This window comes from Scyliorhinus canicula, chromosome 16 (assembly GCF_902713615.1).
Source record: "Scyliorhinus canicula chromosome 16, sScyCan1.1, whole genome shotgun sequence".
In the NCBI taxonomy this organism is placed as follows: domain Eukaryota; kingdom Metazoa; phylum Chordata; class Chondrichthyes; order Carcharhiniformes; family Scyliorhinidae; genus Scyliorhinus; species Scyliorhinus canicula.
Window position 1 is genome coordinate 16,689,525 of NC_052161.1, and position 24,117 is coordinate 16,713,641.

Sequence of the window (24,117 nt, forward strand, 5' to 3'; positions counted from 1 at the left end):
GTCGTGGAATTGAGAGTGAAAGCAAGCGAGTGAACAGTTTGTACAGCAGTCAAAACAAATACATTTTAATGGGTAGAAAGTTGGTGTAAACCTTTCTACCCTTTGTAAACGCTGGATACTGGAGCCGTTGTTAAAAGTGGAGTGGAAGCTTTGTTTAAAAAAAGTCATTTGGATAACATGGGCTGGATTTTGAATTGCAAACCACTAATGGAAAGCATTATTGTGAAAGAAGAATTTAAAGTGTGTTTTAGGAGTTAAGTTTGGAAACTCTCATGTGATAATTATCTAGGGAATTCTGAGAAGAAATTAACGGACACTAACTTAGGTTCAGAGCAGAGTGTGTGTATTTGACCAAAACCAATCTATGTGTTAATGAGACCATTGCAGTTTAAGATGTACTTTGTGATCCATGTTAATCAAATCTGTGTGTATTTGTTAATCTAAGGGGGGAGTAAAGGAGGATTGTATGATCCAATTTTTTAATGTTTAGTAATTTTTTGTTCATTTAAAACTAATTAGCGGTCCTGTGACTCTGTTTCTCCAGGTTTTACATGAAAGGAAAAGTTATGATCCTTCAAGCCAGGGTTCCATCTGGAATCTTTCTGTCCAGTTATAACATTACCTGGCATCGTAACATGAGCCTGTGGAATGTTTTTTTTTAAGTGTATTTATTTGTTTTCACATTTAATGTTCCACATTTCAATTCATTGGTTAAGTTACAAGTTGCAAAACCGCTCAAAACAAAGCAAAAACAACCAAGGAAAAATTAAAATTACAAAAGCGATAAACCAAGGAGCAAAAAAAAAACAAAGATCACTTTATATATTTACACGTACTTGTCTTAAGCTCCCTCTATGCCATGGTCCCCATTTGGCCGATCTTCCTCAGCTGTACTCCCCAATGTTGGTCTGAGCGTGTATTAACCGGCATGTTTTTTTTTTGTTGTTCACTCTAGTTTTCCACTTGCCCTTGGGCCTGTCCCCTGCGGGTCTGTCCCTTGCACCTCGCGGTCTTTTTGTGGACTTTTACCCTCACCCTCCTTCCCTTACCTCCCTTTCTTTATGCTTTATGTTCCCTTGCTCCTCTGTGCCTCCCCTCACCCCACGTTCCCCCTCCTATCTCTATTGGTTGCTGGCTACGAACAGGTCTTGGAACAAGTTGTTGAATGGCATCCACATCCTGTGGAAACCACCTTCCAACCCTTGGATGGCAAATGTTATCTTCTCCAGTTGGAGGAATTCCGATAGGCCGGACAGACAGTCTTCTGCTCTGAGTGGCGCTGTCGATCACCAGCTGTGTAGGAATCTTTGGCGGGCGATTAGGGAGGCAAAGGCTAGGGCGTTGGCCCCCTCCCCATAAAGAGTTCCGGCTGCTCTTGAAATCCGAAAGACCACAACTTTTGGGCATGTTTCTATCCTCATTGCCACAGCCTTGGACATTGCCTCAAAGAAGGTCAGCAGGGCAGCACGGTAGCATGGTGGTTAGCATAAATGCTTCACAGCTCCAGGGTCCCAGGTTCGATTCCCGGCTGGGTCACTGTCTGTGCGGAGTCTGCACGTCCTCCCCGTGTGTGCGTGGGTTTCCTCCGGGTGCTCCGGTTTCCTCCCACAGTCCAAAGATGTGCGGGTTAGGTGGATTGGCCATGCTAAATTGCCCGTGGTGTCCTAAAAAGTAAGGTTAAGTGGGGGGTTGTTGGGTTACGAATATAGGGTGGATACGTGGGTTTGAGTAGGGTGATCATGGCTCGGCACAACATCGAGGGCCGAAGAGCCTGTTCTGTGCTGTACTGTTCTATGTTCTAAGGTCATCCAGAACCCTACAAGCCTGATGCAGGCCCAGTACATGTGAGTATAATTGGTTGGGCCTCCCTGGCACTGTTCGAATTTGTCCTCCACCTCCGTAAAGAACCTGCTCATTGGATTCTGGTTAGGTGCGCTTTGTGCACCACCTTTAGCTGCATTAGGCTTACTCAGCCCTGTACATTTGGAGTTTGCCCTGAATAATGCTTCGGTCCACCATCTCTTGCACCCCCCCCCCCCCCCCTTTACTTCTATGCCTCCTGCCTCCCATTTTCCCCTTATCTCATCTGGGGGGGGGGGGGGGCGTACCTCCTCCATTAGTTGTCCATAAAGGTCCCCACAGTACCCCTTCCCTAGGTTGCCTGCGTCTAACAGTTGGGGATTTAGAGGAGCAGGTCATCCACATAGAGGGAAACCCTTATGATCCCTGTCTCCCGCTGGATACCTCTCCAGCCTTTCGTCGTATTGAGGGCATCACAGGTATGCCAGCATTTACTGCCCATTCCTAATTGTCTTTGAGGGGGCAACCTGTGAGTCTGGAGTCACATGTAGGCCAGACCAGGTAAGGGTGGCAGATTTCATTCCCTAAAGGACATTAGTAAACCAGATTTTTTTTACGACGATTGACAATAGTTTCCCGCTTGGGTCACTGTCTGTGCGGAGTCTGCATGTTCTCCCTGTGTCTGCGTGGGTTTTCTCCGGGTGCTCCAGTTTCTTCCCACGAGTCCCGAAAGATGTGCTGTTAGGTGAATTTGATATTCTGAATTCTCCCTCTGTGTACCCGACCAGAGGATTTTCACAGTAACTTCTTGGCAGGCAGCGTTGATGTAAGCCTACTTGTGACAATAATAAAGGTTATTATGAGATTTGATTCCAGGTTTTTTATTGAATTCAAATTTCACCATCTGCAGTGGCAGGATTTGAACCTTGGATCCCCAGAGCATTACTCTGGGACTCTGGTTTACTAGTCCAGTGACAATACCACTTCGCCACAGCCTCCCCATGCACATCAAAAAATCACCAAGGCTTTTTTCGACAGCAGCGTCTAAACCTACAAGATACAACACCTAAAAGGACAAGGGCAGCCGGTGCATGGGAACATCAGCTTTTACAAGTTCCTTTTCCAAGTCGCACAAAATCCTGACTTAGAAAAATATAATCTTCATAGTTATTAGGTCAAATTCCTTGACTTCCTTACTTTTACATCACTGTGGTTATACTTACATGGCACTGATTGTACCTGTGCAAGAAACAGAATCATCATCACCTTCTTGAGGGCATTTAGAATTTATCAGTATATGTATTCTCAACATTCCGTATAATTCTTTCTACCTCGAGTGAGATAGTAACAGTATCCCCCTGAGTCGTGTCTATGTTTTGGTGAGTGTGGATGCTTCCTTCTAAAAGGATAATTGCTCTTGCTGTATGTGGTAGATGTTAAGTGTGCTGGGGAAGGTCAAAAGTTTGAAAACGTCAATAAAACTTATATTCCTCTTCTCTGAAAGATGTGCATCGTTCTGTTGAATAGGTAAATGAAAAACTGTTGGTGGCCCGTTAACTGCCCCCGTTGCCAACCATTCTTCATCTATATTGAGTTTCATCATACAAAGTAGGAGCACGCCATTTGGCCCTTCCAACCTGCTCCGCCATTCAATAAGATTATAGCTGATCGGATTGTGGCCTCATTGCCACATTCCGCCGACCCCGATAGATTCTTGACTAATAAGGGTGTCGAATGCTATTTCTTCTGCCTTAAAATTAATTATTGACCCAACTTCACCATGGTTTGGGGAAGCGAGTTCTAAAAATTCATGGCCCTCAGAAAATATTTAAATCAAATCTAAGTTCAATGCTACAATGTGCACTTTCGTAGGAATGGCAAGAATGTAATCAAGATTGGTTAGTTTATTCTTTTCCTCTTCCTATCTTCCAGGAGCTTTGCATTTAAGATCAGTAAACACAGCACAGCATGAAGTCTGGAACCTTTTGGTCTAATGACTGAATGTTGTTAATACTGCATGTACGATTTTAGCTATTCATAACTCGTGTGAAACACAGGCTCCCTAATAAAAAGACAATGGCTGCGATTCTCCAGAATCAATTTGAAGTGCTACTGACAGCGGGGAAACCGGTATATTTCCTGCTGCTGGCAGCGCTGCTGAGGTGGGATTCAACGGCACTTTCTCGGAGAGGGGCAGCATGAACCCACGGGTCTCGCTCCTCAGAGATCGGGGCCTCCTTTTTAAGGGCAGTCCTGATCTCAGAATAACACAACAGCCCCCCCCCCCCCCACTTCTGAATAACTTGCAAAGCCCCGCCAAAGTGAGCGATACCCTATTATGGGCTCACCAAATCCCCACCCCTTCCTCAGATCCCTCCTCCATTCGGCCCTCACACTCGGCAGTGTAAACCTGGCGCCATAGACTCCAATGAGATGAGCATCCTCTGTACAGGGAGTCCTTCAGGGGAAGTGTAGTTTGGGGGGGGGGGGGCAAGATTCTGGCTGGGCTGTAGGGGCTCAGCTCGGGGTTCTTTCCCAGGATGGGGGCAGCAGCACTCAGACAGAACATCTGGTCTTTCTACGAAGCTATTCAGATCAAAGAAACAGCCTCTTTAAAAAGAACTGTGCTTAGAGAAAACTCCTGCTCAAAAGAGGAAACAATCTGAGTTAATAGACTGAGAAGAGCTATAAAAAGAAACAAAACTAATCCTCCTTTTAAATAGCCTGGACATGTCAATCAATAGGCTTGTAAAATGTAAACATGAAATTGAATGAAAGCAATGCAGTTCAAAGCTTTAAGGTGACTCAGCATGCCAAAAGGCTTGAAAAAGTTGAAAGAGAATTAAATTGACTGAAAAAGCACTTCAAAGGATTCCATCAAAGGGAAACCTTTCACCTTCATCTGACAGTTCATTGATATTGACATCCTGGGAGAGACATCAAAGGGTTCCAACACAGGGGGAAGATTTTTGACTGCAACTTGAAATGCTGAAAGACTGTTTAATGATTTTCAAAGCTGCAGTGGGAAGGCTTGCCACACAACCCCCAGCACGAGCCCACCTCTCCTGAAGGTCCACCCTCGGCACCCTGGAGGTAGGTGTAGAAGTCTCTGAGGAACAGGACCGGTCAGCAGGTTTAGGCCGCCCCTCTCCAGGCCAGTGCTAAACCAGCATCCTCCTTGGGAATTCACGACACATGGTCCCCGCATGTCAGGTCCAGGAGAGATTGGCGCCTGCAGGACTTCCATCTCGTGGGAGTGGGAGCATACCGGGAGGCCAGAGCATCTGGTCTAAAACCCAGTAATGATATTTAAATTTATGTTGATCAGCTGTAACCGCTCTGGGCGAGAACCTGATCAGGCCAGGCACAGCGGATGGGGAGACTCGCAACGGGTTTGACGCCTGGCTAGAATCCTGTTTTGGCACTCGGACCTGATCCAACAGGCCAATGAGAATCCCGCCTGGGGCAAGCAACCCTGGAGAATCACGGCCAATGTATGCAAGAAACATTGATATTCTGGAAGGGTAAAAATGGTCTGAAAAGGCTTTTGTTATCAACAGTGCCTTGTGATTTATTTTAATGAATAGCATTGCTGTTTGAGAATCAATTGAAAGTAAATGATATAAGTAGACAATGAAGGCTAGCTTGTTATTTACTTGGTCTCGCTAAAAAGAAATGGCCTTGATCATAAAAGTTCATCACATGTGCTTTTTTATAAATAGGTGAAAGTTAACATACTAGGTGAAGTAGTGGACCAGGGAAGCACAAATCTGAGAATTGACCAGGCATCATTCAGCCCCCATGCAGCCATCTATGCTATACGCCCTGATGTCCGTTGTGCTATACATATACACACACCAGCAGCTGCTGCTGTAAGTGATTTTTAACATTTATATTTTAAGTTTTACATTTTACAATATTTTTCATATTCAATTCTTGAAAGTTATTTGCTTTCCCCCTCAACACCCACCACCAGGTTTCAACCATGAAGTGTGGTATCTTGCCAATATCCCAAGAAGCCTTGATTGTGGGCAGTGTTGCATATTATGATTATAATGGTTCACTTGATGAAGAGAGCGACAGAATTCAGCTCCAGAAGTGTTTAGGCACAGCTTGCAAGGTAAGATCACAGTAGTTGTTGCTATGTTCAAAGTGAACAATCGATGTTGCTGATTTTATCCCAAAGTCGATCCGAGAGTATTTAAGAATTCAAAGATTACCACCAGTGTAAAGTATGTTTCAAAAGCAAAACACTGCAGATAATGGAAATCTGAAATAAAAATAAAAAATGCTGCAAATGCTCAAGCAGGCCAGACAGCACCTGTGGAGAGAGAAACTGTTAACTTTTGAGGTCAAAAATTGATTGAATGTATACTTGGAGAGGACTAATTTGCGGGGTTATGAAGTGAAAGCTGTGTTTTGAGAGTCAGTTTGGAACTCTCGCAAGGAGCTGGCACAGGCACAGCTGCCGAATTGCCTCCTTCCACTGCTGCAAGATTCAGTTTTATGACACAATTCGGCTTAGCTGTGATGCCACTCCAATGTTCACTATATAGGCGTGGACAATCACGCTACCTAGGCCTATGCATGCAGAAAGGTTGCTTGGATGGCATAGATGAGGAAAATTGGCATATTTGGAACCAAGATTCAGTGCCTTCAGGAGAAGAGAAAGGGAAGAGCAAGGAAAGAGAAATAAGAAGCATAGGTAATAAAAGTAAATCAGAAAAAATGCTGTTTTAAATTGACTGTTGAGTTACACTAACATAAATTTTCCTTTGCTTTCTGCATTCTCTAATCATGATTTTATTTTCAGGTATTGGTTCTTAGAAACCATGGTGTAATAGCACTTGGTGAGACCATTGAGGAAGCTTTTCACTACATCTACACTGTTCAATTAGCCTGTGAGATCCAGGTAATGCAGAAAATAATGTACAACTGGTGCCAATTCATTTAATGATACCGTAGAGCAATAAATACATTCAAACCCATTTCATTAGTTAAGTGCCTGGTTCCTATTTTTATGTGTATTCAACAGACTTTAGGGACATAGTTTTCACATCCAAGTTGCTCTCTTCTGACGAACTAACAATGTGTAATGTCTTCATTAACCCATTTTCTGTAATATTTTCAGATGTAGTGGGTATATGCACTGTGATATATAATCGAAGAAGCAATACATTTCTCTGCATAATACTTGGTGTGTGCATGTTGACATGATTTCAGCCAAGGTAGAAGGAGGATTGTCTTGGCTGTTCTCAAGCTTTAGGGGGTCAACCACAATTTACATTGATTCCAACCAGTGAGCTATGCTAACCTCAATGCCCTAATTCTGTCCCCTCCAGTGACTGCTTGGCCAGGCTGAAGCCAATGACGTTTCAACAGCTAACACGTTAATTGCCAAGACCAATTCTCTCATCCACTCGCGTCATCTCGAAGCTCAGCTGCTTGAACGGTCCCTTTGCCAGCTACCACTCAGCACAAATTTTAATAATTGAAATCTCCAACCACATTTATGCCACTCCTGGGGCGGCACGGCGTAGTGGTTAGCACTGCTGCCTACGGCGCTGAGGACCCAGGTTCGATCCCAACCCCGGGTCACTGTTTCACCCCCACGGCCCAAAGATGTGCAGGTTGGTGGATTGGCCACGCTAAATTGGCCCTTAATTGGGAGGAAAAAAAGTTGGGTACTCTAAATTTTTTAAAAAACAATTCTGTCACTCCTGTAACTCCTTATTCCAAACTCATTCGGATTTACAAATATTCATAGGGGCCAACCTCACTTTTAAAATTTACTCCAGCACTGTATTGTAGCTCGCATGCTCCAGTATCAAAGGCAACGTGTTTGGTGTTCACATTCCTAAACTTTGAAATTCTTTTATCAGTTTATACACTCTTTGGAAGCAAGTAAAGATAAAAACCAAAGTTTTAAACTGTGTTTTTGAAACAGTGCTGTTCCAACTATTACATCTTCAGGTGTTTCACTACATTGCAAAGTGAAAATTGTTGCTGATTATGGTCAGTTTTAGTTATCATCCCCCCTGCCCATGGTCAGAGAGATACCTTTCACATTTGTGGCATTGCCTTAGTTACTGTGTCAGACTGGAACGTATGAAACATACGTATAGGAACAGGTGTAGGCCATATAGCCTGTTGGGCCGGCTTCGCCATTCAATACGATCGTGGTTGATCGGCCACTCCAATGCCTTTTATCCACACTATCTCCATAACCCTTTAAGTTATTGCTAATCAGAAATCTATGAATCACCACCTTAAACTTACTCAATGCGTGAGTATTCACACCCCTCTGAGGTAGAGAATTCCAAAGGTTCATAACATGCTGTGTAAAGAAATCTATCCTCATTTCAGTCTTAAGTGGCATCCACCTTATTTTGAAATTGTGGCCCCTGGTTCTAGACTCCCAACCAAAGGAAACATCTTACCTGCATCTACCCCGTCTATTCTTTTGTAGGTTTCAATTAGATCACTTCTCATTCTTCGAAACTTAAAAGAATACAGGCCCAATTTGTCCAATCTCTCGTCATAAGACAGTCCTGCCAACCCCAGGAAAAGCCTGTTGAACGTTCATTGCACTCCCTCTGTAGCAATAATATCCTTTCTGAAGTAAGGGGACCAAAATTGCACACTACTCCAGGTGCAGTCCAACCAAGCTTCTTTACAATTGAAGAAAAATCTCACTACTGTACTCAAATCCTCTTGGATTTTTTACTATTTAGGAAATACTCTGCACTTTAGGAAATACTCGACACATCTATTCCATCTACCAAAGTGGATTACCCCACAATTTTCCACATTATATTCCATCTGCCATGCTCTTGCCCACTTACCAAGCCTGTTGAAATCCTCCTGTAGCTACTTTACATCTTCCTCACAACACACATTCCTGCCTGGCATTGTGTCATCCACAAACTTGGAAAATTATATTTGGCCCTCCCATCCAAATCATTGATATATATTGTGAACAACTGCGGCCCCAGTACTGATCATTGCAGTACCCCACTGGCCACAGTCTGCCAACATGAGAATGATCCGTTTATTCATACTCTCTGTTTTCTGCCTGTTAGCCAATCCTTAATCCATGCCAGTATATTGCCTCCTGTCCCATGTACTTTTATTTTACTCATCAACGTCTTGTGGGGGGGCTTTATCAAAAGCCTTATGAAAATCCAAATATACTGCGGCCATCGACTCCATCAATTCGTTTGTAACATATTTAAAAACTTCCCAAATTCATCAAATGTGCTTCCTCATTCGTAAATCCATGCTGACTAGGCCCAATCAGATCCAAGTGTCCATTTATCATATCCTTTATGATAGATTCTAGCATTTTTCCTATTACTGATGTACGGCCACAGGTCTGTAGGTTCCTTGTTTTCTCTCTCCCTTCTTGAATAGTGGGGTGACATTTGCTACCTTCCAATCTTCAGGAGCCATTCTAAAATCTAGAAGTTTTGAAGATGATCACCAATGTATCTACGATCTCTATAGCAACCTCTTTCAACATACTGGGATGCATAATATTGCCTTCAACTCCACATTCTCCCAAATCTTTTGGACCTCTACATTTCCTGTATCTTCCTCAGTGCAAACAGACACAAAGTAATCATTTAGCTTCTCTCTCATTTCTCTATTCCCCATTATGAATTCTCCTGACTCTGTCTGTCTTAGGCAAACATTTCCTTTTTCCAAATCTATAGAAACTTTTACATCTCACTTTAATATTTTTTTTTTTTTGCTGAATTGCATTCATATTCTGTTCTCCCTTTTATCAGTTTCTTGTCCTTTGCTGTATTCTAAAAAACACACTCTCAGGTTTACTACTACTTCTGGCAACTTTATGAGCCTTTACCAAGCATGAAACAGTCAAAAACCTTTGGAAAGGTAGACCATCAGTTTGGGGAACATGCATTCAAATCACCTGCACAATTTAAAGGAAAACATATTAAATCATTAAGTCAACAATTATAGCACTTGTGAATCTCTGTCAGAAGAAAGTTCCCTTTATATTCAACCCACTCCTAGTAATTAATCATAATTGGCCCAGATACAATGCAACCTATTGAAGTGCTTTGATGAATAGAATTAGTTTCGAAGTTTTTAGAAAAAGAGGAGATTCTTTGTGTGAAATTATCTGAATAGATGTAAAATCATCAGTGCTTATTACAGTAATGAACCATTTTGCAGTTTTATACTTCTATTGGCCCACTAATTACAAATATTTCACTGTTTTCAGCAAACAATGCTTCTTACTGTATTAAACTGTAAACTGAACAGAATTTCAGTAAATTTCTAATCTGTGTGTGAAGTGATGTCTTGAGTGATCTGAAAATGTTTATAAATATTTATAAAGATCTTGCAGTGTGTTACAAAATGTCTGGGTACTTTCGGTTTATGATTTAGACAGTGAGGAGTGGCACCATGGTTAGCACTGCTGCCTCATGGCGCCGAGGTCCCAGGTTCAATCCCGGCCCGGGTCACTGTCCGTGTGGAGTTTGCACATTCTCACCGTGTCTGCGTGGGTTTCACCCCCGCAACCCAAAGATGTGCAGGTTAGTTGGATTGGCTACACTAAATTGCCCCTTAATTGGAAAAAATAATTGGGTACTCTAAATTTATATATTTTTCTAAATGATTTAGTCAGTGAAAATATTTTGAAGAATGGTTCTCAAAGTATTGTTTCTGTCTAAAAATGTGCAGGATAGATGGATTGGCCATGCTAATTTGTCCCTTAGTGTCTAAAGATGTGCAGCTATGGTGGGGTTCTGGGGATGGGACAGGGGTGTGGGCCTAAGCAGGGTGCTCTTTCAGAGGGTCAATGCAGATTTGATTGTTTTAAAACCGGGGAGTGATCTGTGCGCTTTTAACTAAATGGTTTATTTGCAGGTCCGAGCCTTGTCAAGTGCAGGTGGTGTGGATAACTTACTGCTACTGGATCTGGAAAAATTCAAACCTTACACGCAAAAAGTAGCTATTGATGGAATTAATATGGGAGTTGCACAGAAGTGGAGAGTTGGAGAACAAGAATTTGAAGCTATGATGAGAATGTTGGACAATCTGGTGTGTATATTTTCAAGATATTTATCCTTGCTTTCAAATCTCTCCAAGGCCTCACCCGACTATCTCCATGATCTCCTTCAGCCACATACCCAACAGTAACTCTTGGTTCATTTCAGTCCTGGAATCCTCCATGTTCTTTGCTTCATTGCTTGCAGCAATTCTTGCAGCCACTGCCATGCCAACCCGCTCTACCTTTCCACGTAACTAAATTTTTCTTTTTCCTTTCTACTTGATGTTCACTATTTTCTTCCAAGCCATGAGACGTCTTTCATGACATATAAAGTGTGAAAAAAAAGTTTTTATAGGAGTGACGCATGTTTTTAAAAATTGCAAGTTTTTGTTGTGCCTAAACCTGAGTAAAATCTTGGTTTTGAGTTGTCCCTAGAGCATTTATATTTGGCAGGATTAGAACTGGATTTATATTACAATGAAAGGAGCCAGCCTTGATTTAGTGATAGCACACCTCCACTGAGTTGGAAGGCTTAGGATTTAAGCCCCACTCCAGGACTCAAGTACATTATTTCGTCAGACATGACTTCCAGTGGCGGGGATGTGCTCAGCAGTCGCATGAAAGGTGGCTCTCCCCTGGGAGACATCAACTTGGGTGCTGTTTACCCAAATATTGACCATTAAGTCGATCAAAACCTCTCTCCCTACTCTCACCCGAAACCCAAGGAAATGCCCCCCGAACCAGCAAAGGAGCACAAAAGAGAAAAAGATGCTGCAAAAGCCAGGAAAGGAAGGCTGCAGCGGCGGACACAAGGAGCGAGTCTGAGCAAGATATGGCAGAGTCACCGACACAAATGCTGGCCCACCCGCAAATAGGGCAATTGGTAAAGCTCCTGAAATACGGGGGTGCCATCAAGGAGGGCCTGATGACGACGGTGAAGTCGGTGGTGGCAGCTGCCCTGGCCACTTTCAAGGAATCATTGGAGAAGTCAGAAAGGCAGCTGGAGGCGCAGAAGGCGATGGTGCGAGATCTGGAGAAGGCCAGCACCTACCAGAGCGACCGGACCACCTCATTGGAGGTGGCATGGTTGGTGGCAGCCAGGGAGCGCTCAAAGAGATGTTGGTGTACCAGGAAAACAGATCCCGCCTCCAGAACCTGAGGATCGTGGTCCTGCCAGAGGGCACAGAGGACAGGAATCCAGGGTATGTAGCGCTGATGCTGGGTAAGCTCTTCGGGGCAAAAGCTTCCCCAAGCCCCCAGAGTGACAGGTCACTCCGGCAGAAGCCCAAGGCAGGGGAACCACCACTGGCCATCATCGTCAAACTCTACCAATTCCAGGACAAGGAGCTGATCCTAAACTGGGCACGAAACATGTCATCCTGCAAGTGGGAAGGGCAAGTACCAGGGCATTGGGGCCGACTGCTGGAGCAAGTTTAATGGGGCCAAGGCGGCAATATTTAAGAGCGAGGTGCTGATTACAGTAGTTCGCACATGGTGAAGGCTGGAACAAAGGAATAAATGGTGACCATTTTGGATGGCCCCCCAATGGAAGAGAAACACCGCAGTGCAGGGGCACATCCGCACGGTAAGTATGGCTGAAATGTTTTCGTAACATGTCCTTCTTTTCAACTATTAGTTTTATTATTACAGACTCATGTTGGTTATATAAATTAACTATATTTTGAACTTTCAATTTTTCTATACATAATATAAGGGAGAAATCTGAGTAACCCAGGGTGACATAACTATATTAATACAACTTTTAAAACATGCCCATTCACCTATGAGAAAATGTAAAATATACAGACACAATTATGCATTGTTTTGCAAATACAATTTTCATTTGTTTGGTTAATTGAATAATCCTGAAACATTGTTATTGGTTCAAGAAATATGCCATTGTATTTTTCGGCAGTACACTCACTTTTAATATCATCATCATCATCCTACTAACAGATAGCAAATATGTATGTTACATCTGAATGGGACTCAAACTTTCAATGCTGTTTGCATGAAATTAAGCCTTAATTGCCATGTTTTTCCATGACCTCTTCTGGATTTTGTATTTTTGTCTGCATCGTGGCTGGTTTGTCTGCTTTTTCTTGGTAATTTTGTACCGGTAGGAAGAAAATGTCCATTCAGTTGTTATCTCCTTTCATTTCCACAGGGCTACAGAACAGGCTACACTTACAGGCACCCTATTCTGAGAGAAAAACTCCGACACAAGAGTGAGGTGGAAATCCCTGCAACTGTCACGGCATTTTCCTTTGAAGATGAAGCTATGCCATGCTCTCCCCTCAAATTCCTGGCACAGAAACAGCAGCGTGAAAAGACAAGATGGCTGAACACGCCAAACACTTACATGAAGGTCAATGTCCCAGAGGAATCTCCAACTGGTGACTGCAGCCCACGATCAAAAACCACAGTAAGTATTAGTTTAAAAATCTTCTGTCATTCTTAAAAAAAAATTTGATATAACTCAGTTTATGTTTAAACCACATTTCCTTTTGAATTAATGAGTTGAACAAGCCTTCAGTAGTTCACAATCCGGAAAATGTCATTGATTTATCGTAGAACGCAAACTAATTGAAGCCACAAACAATTGTCTTACTACTATTCAGATGTCAATCAATGAAACAAACTGAATGCAAGCAAGTATGAAATTAAAGCTGGAGAATATTTTACAATGGGAAATCATATTTGAGGAGCAGTTTTGAATATGAACATTAGCATGGAAAAGATTATAAAAGATTAATACTGAGGAAAAGCATTCTCTACAAACATCAGAACCGCAGTGTAGAACCTTTGTTTCTAAACTACTCACCTAATTGTGAGAGAGAGGGAAGGGAATGCAAGGGGGAGAGGAATGTGTGTGTGAGTCTGAGATAGAGGAGAGCGTCTGTGAGTGTGAGGGGAAGGCGTCTGCTTGTGTGAGGGGGAGGAGAGTGCGTGTCTGAAGAGTGGTGGAGGTGTGCATGTGTGAGAGGGGGAGTGAGTGTGACAGAAGGGAGGGGAGTGCATGTGTGAGAGGGGAGAGAGAGAGGTGAGTGTGAAGGAGGGGAGTGCGTGTGTGAGTGCAGGACAGGGAGAGGGGAGTGCGTGAGTCTGAGATGGGGAGGGTTCTGGATATGAGGGGAAGGCGGGTGCATGTGTGAGGGGAATGCATGTGTTGAGTGTGAGAGTGGTAGGGGTGAGTGAGTGTAAGAGAGGGGGAGGGATGTGCGAGTGTAAGAGACTGGGAAGTGTGGGGGGCGGGAGTACATGTGAGAGAGAGGGGAGTGCATGTGTGAGAGGGGAAGGGGACTGTGTGAATGAGTGCGAGAGAGGAGAGGGAATGCGTGCATGAATTCAGGGGTGGGGAGTGAGTGTGTGAGTGCGAGGAGAGAGGGGAGTACATGTGCAAAAGGGGGAAGGAGGTGCATGTGTGAGAGAGGGGGTGGGGCGTGCATCTGTTCGAGAAGGGGAGTGGAGTATGTATGTATGAGAGGGGAGGGGATGCGTGTGAGTGCGAGTGGAGAGGGGTGTGTGTCTGTGAGAAAGGAAAGGGGAGTGCAGGTGTACAGAGGGGAGAGGTTGCGTGTGTGAGAGGATGAGGGGTGTGTGTGTAAGTGTAAAAAGTGACAAACGGTAATACTTCAATTTTTTTAAATAAGAGAACTTTTGAGTACTAAAATCGAAAGTACTGCTTCCAGCGGTTAATGTTATGTCATGTATTAATTATCAATCGGTTACTTTGGAGTCTTGCACCTCCTGCCAGGTGAATAGATCAGAGCAGATTTTTAATTGCTGTGCGGAAAGCTGTCACTTGGAACCCTATCTATTATGGTTTCAGTCAGTAAAGAACTCCATACAGTTGGCTACCAGCTAGGAGACTTGTAGGATTTTATTTCTAAACTATTACAATGTGAGAGACCTGGAATTAAAACATTTTCACTCTACGCAATTCCATTATTATCAGTCTTTTTAAAAATAAATTCAGAGTACCCAATTATATTTTTTTCCAACTAAGGGGCAATTTAGCGTGGCCAATCCTCCTACCCTGCACATCTTTGGGTTGTGGGGGTGAGACCCACGCAGACACGGAAAATGTGCAAACTCCACACGGACAGTGACCCGGGGCCGGGATCGAACCTGGGTCCTCAGCGGCGTAGGCAGTAGTGCTAACCACTAAGCCACTGTGCACCTTTATTATCAGTCGTATTAGATAAATCCTAAAATCTGTTTATGAAGGCTTTAGCTATATTTGTATTTATATAATGCCTTTACTGTAAAATGTCCTGAGACACTAATATGCCTTTCAGACTCTTTATCACAACAGGTTGTAGTAAATAGATTTGAAGCTATTGACCTTGAATTAGATAAAGCATACCAGTACTCTCCAGGAGTACGCCGTGGTTGGACTGGACCCAATGGATATTTAGCAGCAATTGGTGAGCTTTTGACTCGATTATAAAAGGGATGAACAAAAAACCCTAAATATTTATCTTCTGTGCCAGAGAGACTGCATGGAGTGATTTCGTAATGCTACTTTTCTCAGATGCCTCAAAGGCGCCCAAGATATAACTATAGGGGGGGCAACGTGGCACTGTGGGTAGCACTGCTGCCTCACAGCGCCAGGGACCCAGGTTCCATTCTGGCCTTGGGAGGGCTGACTGAGTTTGCATGTTCTCCCCGTGGCTTCGTGGGCTTCCTCCAGGTGCTCCAGTTTCCTCCCCCAGTCTAAAGGTGAGCAGGATAGGTGATTGGCCATGCTAAATTTCCCCTTAATGTCCGATTATTGGGATAGGACAGGGGAGTGGGCTTGGGTGGGTACTCTTTCAGAGGGTCAGTGCAGACTCAATGGGCTGAATGGCCTCCTTCTGCACTGTAGGGATTCTACGATCTGTTCATTTCATTGTGTTTTGTACACTCGGCGCTAAAACAGTGAACTTTGTGAACATTCTCCCAGTGTCTGCATAGGACCCACCCCCACAACCCAAAGATGCGTAGGGTAGATGTATTGGTCACACTAAATTGTCCCTTAATTGGAAAAAATAAAAAAAGCAATAAACTTCTTGTAAACTGTGGCAGAATAGAGGTGAAGGTTCCTGCAGCCACATCAGAGCACTGATGCCAGAATTGCAAGCCTCCACATTTTCCAAACCTCCAGTTAAAAACCATGACGAGAAACCATAACTATTTAAATGAAATTCTTGTATAAATTAGATATATAAAACTTTAAATAGTTTTTTCAGTCTTGAAGCTGTGATTATGTGTGTGCTTTTGACTTAACGTTCCCGAATCCATCTGTTTAAAGATATAAATTTACGTGGGTTAGTGTGTTTTTTGTTTATAAAAATGGTTAAGTATCTGATTTTATTGTGAGAAATTGGAATTGAATTGTGCAATCTCAGTGTCAGATGCATAAAAGCGCTACAGCGATTTAATAGCATTACAGAGGAAGAAATATTTTTCTCATATTTACTTTGCTTCATACTTTTAACTTGTCAAAATAGTCCAGGCATCAGTCTCCCATGTAAGAACACCATCTGTATTTGCTATCCACAATCAGTCATGTGTCTTATTATCCATGCTCTGGTGGGAGGTCCCTGCTGTGACTTCTCTTGCATAGGTGTGATATTTTAGGTTAAACAAATGGGTCAGATGTCGGAAGCAGTAAATGTAATATAAACTAGTCAGTTCTGGTTAGAATTTAGAAGTTTACACACAAAATAGAGTCTAGTTTAATATCCCAATGCTGTATTAAAAATGTTAAGCATGTGTCTCCATCTGATAAATGCTGTAATTCAACTTCATATTTTAGCTGTTGTCAGACTCTAATGAATCTAAATTGACACAATATTGTAATCGGTGCCAACGGCATGGATTTTGCAGGAAAAAGTCATAATTGATGTTTTAAAAATCTTAACATTATTTGTCCTTGATGTACTTATTCATAGTTAGGTTTTAAATCCTTTTCATGTTTTAGGTCAGTGGGGATTTTAACAATGTTAATAGAATTTTCAGCTAATCAATTACATATTTACCTGTTAACTTTCTCAGTAAGGTTTTTGAACTTCCACCAGCAGCTTTCTCTGGCATTTTGAAATCCATTGTACATCCCTTCAACCAAGCATAAAATAAAAAATACGTACATGACACCAGAAAGTGATTTCAAAACTGTTCTAATTACTGCTGAAAAGAGAGACATGTTGCTGATGCTATTCACCTTGCAGTCATCAGGACAAACTTGGGAAGGAGGTGATGTAGTGGTATTGTTACTGGACTAGAATCCAGTGACCCAGGACAATGCTCTGGGAACCCAGATTCAAATCCCACTATGGCAGATGGTGAAATTTGAATTCAATAAAAATCTAGACTGAAAAGTCCAAAGATGGCTATCAAACTATTGTCAATTGTCGTTAAAAACCCATCTGGTTTTCTTTAGAGAAGGAAACCTGCCATCCTTACCTGGTTTGGCCCACATGTGACTCCAGACCCACAGCAACGTGGTTAACTCTAAAATGGGATGGGAAATAAATGTCCCCTGAAATGGCCTAGCAAACCACTCCGTTCAAGAGAAATTAGGGATGGGGCAATAAATGCTGGCCCAGCCTGCGATGCCTGCATCCCCTGAACGAAGAACAAAGACATAAGAATGGCAAATTTCAAACAATCACATTTTATGCCACAAAAGAGATGTGCAAATTGGATGGCAATTGGACTCTGATTGGTCACGGTGTTGCTATGGAGAAAGGCACGGGAACTTTAGGCTCCCCAAGCTCCTGTGTACTTCAAAAAAAGGACACGGCTTGAACATATTCCTTTTCTTTGCAAAGATGATATCCCGACATGTGAATTTCGCTTCTGGCAAGCATAAATGAACCATTCTACGTCCTTGACTTATTATCTTAAATTGGTGACAAAAACTGAGAATACTGGAAAATCTCAGCAGGTCTAGCAACATGTTTAAGAAGAGAAAACCAGAATTAACATTTCGGGTCTGTTTGACTCTTCATTGGAACCAAAAAAGAGGAAAAATGTGTTGGGTATTATACTGTAGCTGGGAGAGATTGCAACAGAGATATGAAAATAACTTAGGAACAAGAAGTAGATGGGCCGGTGTGGGAGGGAAGGCAATGGGGGAAATTCTCCGAGCCCCGTGGTGGGCCGGAGAATCGGAGCAACCGTGCCCGACGCCGGCGCATGATTCTCCGAGGTGCAGAGAATCGGCGCCATTTGCGCCGGCGCGTTTGGCACGGCTGGAATCGGGCCCGCAAATTCTCCGGCCCGGATGGGCTGAGCGGCCGCTCTGACGCAACAGAGTCCCGCCGCACCGTTCACCCCTGGTCGCTGCTGGCGGGAACTCTGCGGGAACGCTGGGGGGTGGCCTGTGGGGGGGGGCTCCGATGGGGTCTGGCCCGTGATCGGAGCCCACCAACCGGAGGGCTGGCCTCTCTTTCCCCCCCCCCCCCCCCCCCCCCCGGGACTACTTACCGGTGCGGCCGGCGACTGAACACCGACCCCATGTTGGGCCGGCACGCGTAAGAAGTTCCCCGCACATGCGCAGGATTGAGCTGGCCCAACTGCGCATGCGCGGGACCCAAGTCTCGCTCTCTGCAGACGACCTACTTCTGTATGTATCGGATCCATTAGAGGGGTTGGAAGAAATCCTGAGGATTCTCGGAGAATTTGGCCGGTTTTCGGCGTATAAGCTAAATATGGGGAAAAGTGGGATGTTTGTGATCCATGATCAGGAAGTGGGTGGCGGTGGGAGGGGGTGCCGGCATGGGAGCATATGGAGGCGGCTTCATGCAAGGGCACCAGTTTGAGGGCGTTGTTAACTGCGCCTCTGCCGTTCCCTCCGCACGGTACTCCACCTCTGCCGTTCCCTCCGGCACGGTACTCCACCTCTGCTGGTGGCCCTGAGAGTCTGGGGGCAATGGAAGAGGCATGTGGGAGCAGAGGGAGCATCAGTATGGTCCCCAATCTGTAATAATCACCAGTGTGCCCCGGGAAGTATGGATGGGGGGTTCCATATATGGCAGAGAGCAGGGATTGAGAGGATGGGGGATATGTTTATATAGGGGAGCTTTCTGAATATGAGGGCGCTGGAGGAGAAGTTTGGGTTGGCGAGGAGAAACAAATTCAGGTATCTGCAGGTTCGGGACTTCCTACGTAAACAGGTATCAACCTTCCCGCTCCTACCACTAAGGGAGATTCAATAGGGTAGTTTCCAGAGGGTGGGCAGGAGAAGGGAGCGTCTCAGACACTTACAAGGAACTTATGGGGTCAGAGGAGACGCAGACCGAGGAGCTGAAGCACAAGTGGGTGGAGGAGCTGGGAGGAGAGATAGAGGATGATCAATGGGCGGACGCGTTGAGTAGAGTCAATGCGTCCGCAACATGTGCCAGACTCGGCCCAATACAATTTAAGGTCGTTCACCGGGCTCACAGACAGTGGCCCGGATGAGCAGATTCTTTGGGGTGGAAGACAGGTGTGAAAAATGTGCGGGATGACCAGCGAACCATGTCCACATGTTCTGGACATGTCTGAAGCTTAGGGGATTTTGGCAGGGGTTTGCAGATGTCATGTCCACGGTGTTAAAAACAAGGGTGGCGCTGAGTCCAGAGGTGGCGATTTTCGGGGTGTCGGAAGACCCGGGAATCCAGGAGGAGAAAGAGGCAGATGTTCTGGCCTTTGCTTCCCTGGTAGCCCGGAGGTGGATACTATTAGCTTGAAGGGACTCAAAGGCCCCGAAGTCGGAGACCTGGCTATCGGACATGGCTAGCTTTCTCTACTTGGAGAAAATCAAGTTTGCCTTGAGAGGGTCAATGTTAGGGTTTGCCCGGAGGTGGCAACCGTTCATCGACTTCTTCGCAGAAAATTAATCATCAGCAGAAGGGGGGGGGGGGGGGGGGGGTTAGTTTAGCTTAAGAGTGGGGGGTTAGTAAAGGTGGGACCTGTAAGGGAGGGAGATGGCTTTTGCACCATGTTTATAGTTTCTTGTACATTGTTTATTGTTACCAAAAATACCTCAATAAAATGTTTATTAAAAAAAAAGATTCATTTTCGAGCAATGCATACATTGACTGCAAATTCCACTTATGTAAATAATAAATATTTTTACATATTTAATACTTAAGTGAGTCATTCATAATGACTGAAAATACAGCTACAGAGTTTGTCTTACACATCTGTTATTCAGAAATATAAGTCTGTGTTTTCCTATGATACCTAGATCTTGTGCAAGTACTTTAGGCTGAAATCTGATCATAATGCACTACTTAAATGTAACTTATTACAAAGGAGTTCCCTTTGGCACCAATAGTTAGGAATTTACTGTTTAGAAAATTCCTACAGTAAAGGATGGACTGCAAAAAGGCTGGTTACTCAGTCTACCAACTTTTCAACTTTGTAATTTTTACAGAGTTGTAAAATATTGTTCACAATAGCTTTTTTTAATTTTATAAACGTGAAGTTAGTTTACAGAATATGCTGGTTGACGTACGTGAACAATCAAAACACAAAACTGTTAAATTCTAAGCCTTCTCTTGAAATGGGTGGGGGACAGTTTTATACACTACTTACATTTTTCTTCACAGATTTTTGCCAGATTGCTCCTCTTGTTAAAGCTATTTGTTTTCACTCAGCTCGCCATCTGGAGGGTGGGTCAACACATTATGTAATCCCCAAAGCTTCAACCAGAAATGCTTTCCAGTATCTCGAGAGCCAGAATACGTCATTCCATGGGCAGAATGGACAGAGTAGGTTGTCTGAGTGCTAACAAAACTCCTATTGGCTCAGCTGAATTTTGGCTAAGACGTGGACACTGATGTTTAAACTTTTCTCAATAACATTCTAATGGTTCCCTGCTGCAGCTATCCTCGCCTTGTGTATTTTACATAGGAATTTAAATCAAACTCAAGTTGGCCAAGTAGATGTATTTTCTCTTATCAACACAGGAAGCTTATATCCACCCTTTTAACCAAGTTTCAATCCTGTGCACCTCCCTAACTGCCATGTATTTGCAATGGATTACACTACAAAAAAAACAAAATATTAATTCAGAGAAAAATAGTGATTTTGATTTGGTTTTGTTCCTTCTTACTATCTTGGAAATCTTTAACCTTCCCCTTCCCAAGAACCTGCATCTTGACACTATGGGCGCAATTTTCCAGAAAATTTTCTAACTGTGAGAATCCTCACCTCCTTCGAGGAGGAGGCCCTGGAGGTGATCAGGATGGCCACGGACAGATTGGTCACCCATGCAGAGGCTGGTGGACCCTGCAGAAATCAGGAACCACCGGGCTCCACCAGGGGGACCTGTCAAACGTGAGTAGTGATTGTCCTGCTCACTGACCAATACCTCCCACTCACCACATGTCCATTCTCCTGCAGGTCCTCCAACCGATGGCGACGGCCTATCCCGGCTGCAACCTCTCATGACTCCGAGGAGAACACCACGGAGAAGAGCTCTGAGGGTGCAACTGTTATAATCGCAGCACAGCTGTCATCCCCACCCTCCACCAGCGCAGATACATACGGCTTGATGGGACATGTTTGTGGACAGGCTTCTGGGGCACAACCTGGTGGGGGCATAAACCCCAAGGCGAAACAGCAGTCAGAGGCCTGCTGGATCCCTGGACCCAGCTGGGTCCCAGCATGATGCTGAGCCTCTGGAAAAGGGTTACCCGGAGCTGATGGAGATGATAGGGAGCAGCTGGATCATTCAGAGGGAGATGTCAGCTTCACTCCAGCAAATCCATAGCAGTTTGGAGGAGTCCCAGAGGCTACGGGTGCAGGAGATGTCTCCGGCAAGATTGACATCGAGGCCAGCACTGCTAGGTGATGACGGCAGTGGAGAGCCTAGTGCACAACATCAGCACCATTAGTAGTAATAATAATAATAATAATTGCTTATTGTCACAAGTGGGCTTCAATTAAGTTGCTGTGAAAAGCCCCTAGTCGCCACATTCCGGCGCCTGTTCGGGGAGACTGGAACGGGAATTGAACCTGCGCTGCTGGCTTATCTTGGTCTGCTTTAAAAGCCAGCAATTTAGCCCATTGTGCTAAACCAGCCCCTAAAGGTGCCCATTGCGTCGCGCAGTCGGTGATGGCCATGGCTGAGTGTCTCGGCAGACGGCCTCGCTGGGGGGACATCACTCAGTACCAGGTTGACCTTGATGAGGTTCTGCGGGACATGTCCCACTCTCAGATGAGCATGGCTGAGACGCTGCGGAGCTTGCCCCAGTCGCAGGTGGGCATTGCCAAGGCGCTGCAGAGCATGTCCCAGTCACTGAGGAGCATCGCCGAAGGCGTCAACACGATGGTGCAGACATTGGGGAACCAGCAGAGCCAAATGATGCAGGGGCAGCCAGGGCTCGAACCAGCTGCCCCTCTGTCCCAAGGTGGACCCTAGGGCCCTACAGGCACCATTGGATCTATATTGAACAATAAATACCCTTGTGCACAATCAATAGGAAGCCTCTGTCACTTTCGTCCACGTGCATCATGGTGGTGATGGGTGTGAGCGAGCACTCAACAGACAGGCAGGGGCCAGACTAGATTAAGGAGCACCAGCGTCCAGCTCTCTGCGGTTATCATCACCCCGCTGCTCGCAATAGTGACCCGCTGACAATGCCGACACAGTCCCAGCACCGTGGAGTGATGTGACACATACCCTGGGAGGGTGGGAAATGGGGGTGATGGGTGGGTAAGGTTGCGATGACTGACCAGGCCACGTCCCAGATGAAGCAGGAGAGTATGAGGGCCTCTCTGGCCCTCTGGGCTTACCGGTCCCTCACTACTGCCGCCTGTCCTGCAGCCTCCGGCTGGGCCTCTGGTCCCTCCCCGGCCTCGGCCTCCAGCTACTGCTGGTCCAGCGCCACCTCATCATCCTCGTGCCCTTCCTCCTCTTCCTCTTCAGAGGTGGCCACATGTTCCTCGACACCAACCTCCAGCTCATCGCCCCGCTTCTGTGACAGGCTGTTGAGGACACAGCAGACATAACAAAGCAGGTGATCCTCCAGGCGGTGTACTGCAGGGCACCACCGGAACGGTTGAGGCATCGGAACTGCATCTTGAGGAGTCCGATGCGCCGCTCAATAACACCTCTGGACCTGGGGCATCCCTGCACCGGTGGAGAAACCTGCTGTCTAGGCATCTTGCAGAGCCTGGTCCATGTCAAAGATGATGTAGTCTTCTGCCCGGGCATACAGGGCACCTGTGGGCTTTGGCCTGTGAGATACCACACAGGCCGCCGCTCAAGCCCTGGAATGGAGTAAAAGTTCAGGGCTGCAGTGACCTTGATGGCCACTGGGAACAGGTGTCCTCCTCCTCCACGTGGTGCCAAGTCCGTGAGGTTATGGCACAGGTGGCGCACCATCTCCTTGTTGAGGCGGAGCTTCCTGCAGCATACGCTGTCCGTCATTTGTTCAAAGGACCAATGATGCCTGTACACCCTGGGATGTTGCGTGACTCCCTCTCTGGGTCCTTCCCTGGCCTTATAGATGGCCGGGTCCTCAGTGTTGGGTGGGGTCCAGCACATGAGACGCTGTCTCGAGCATCTGAAGGCACTCCTGCTGCCGCCTTCTCCAACATCTGGCCTCATCACGTAGCATCAGCCCCACCAGGGCAAGTTATGCATCCAACATTCCTACCATAGCATTCAATATCTGTTACTCATTGGGAGCGGGTGTTTGACTGACAAACAGTGGTGGCTCCCACCAGGGAACCCTCCATTCGCTCACTGATCCCCCTCACACCACCCTACTCGGAACGCCGTGCCCACGTACTCCTGGCCGATTGCCAATTCCCGAGAGGCTATCGCCTTCAGCTGCATGGCCAGAGGCCTCAGCAGTTGGTGGGGATTATGGATAGACAATGGGGCAGATCAGCAGGGACAAGGGTTGCTCCCGGAACGGGTACATATGGCCCAGGTCTTGGCATGGTGGTGCCGCGTGTGGTTGCCCCCCCCGGTTACCCATCCCCCAGCACCCCCCGACCCATGGCAACTCACCCCTGCGGAGGATACTCCCGCCAAACGCAGGGGCAGCAAGCCCACCGCCCCCAGGCTCTTTGCCTGTGAACAAAGATGGCTACTCGCCTCCTCAGCTCATCACAGAAGCCCTTCCACCAGGTTCACGTTTTTCAAAAGGAGTACTAATCGGTGTCATTGTGAGTACTTGCTGGGGAGGCCGCTGAATGACAGGAGGTCGTTGGATAAGGGGTGGACCTCATTAATTGTATGGAAATGGGGCTTAAGTGGTGATAAGTGGTTTCTTACCATGCTACGGCAAGATCCCGATTTT

At 45.4% G+C, this 24,117-nt stretch overlaps 1 protein-coding gene across 7 annotated transcripts in view; it reads left to right on the forward strand.

Annotated features, from left to right (window-relative positions):
- The window catches only part of LOC119979493 (gamma-adducin-like), a 240,799-nt gene that overhangs the window by 193,769 nt on the left and 22,913 nt on the right, over positions 1 to 24,117 (forward strand). For all 7 annotated transcript variants that reach the window (XM_038821788.1, XM_038821792.1, XM_038821789.1 and 4 more), the window contains 5 exons: positions 5,523 to 5,672; positions 5,777 to 5,920; positions 6,614 to 6,712; positions 10,702 to 10,875; positions 12,993 to 13,250. In XM_038821788.1, the coding sequence (XP_038677716.1) occupies positions 5,523 to 5,672; positions 5,777 to 5,920; positions 6,614 to 6,712; positions 10,702 to 10,875; positions 12,993 to 13,250 (825 nt within the window). The remainder of the gene's footprint in view (positions 1 to 5,522; positions 5,673 to 5,776; positions 5,921 to 6,613; positions 6,713 to 10,701; positions 10,876 to 12,992; positions 13,251 to 24,117) is intronic.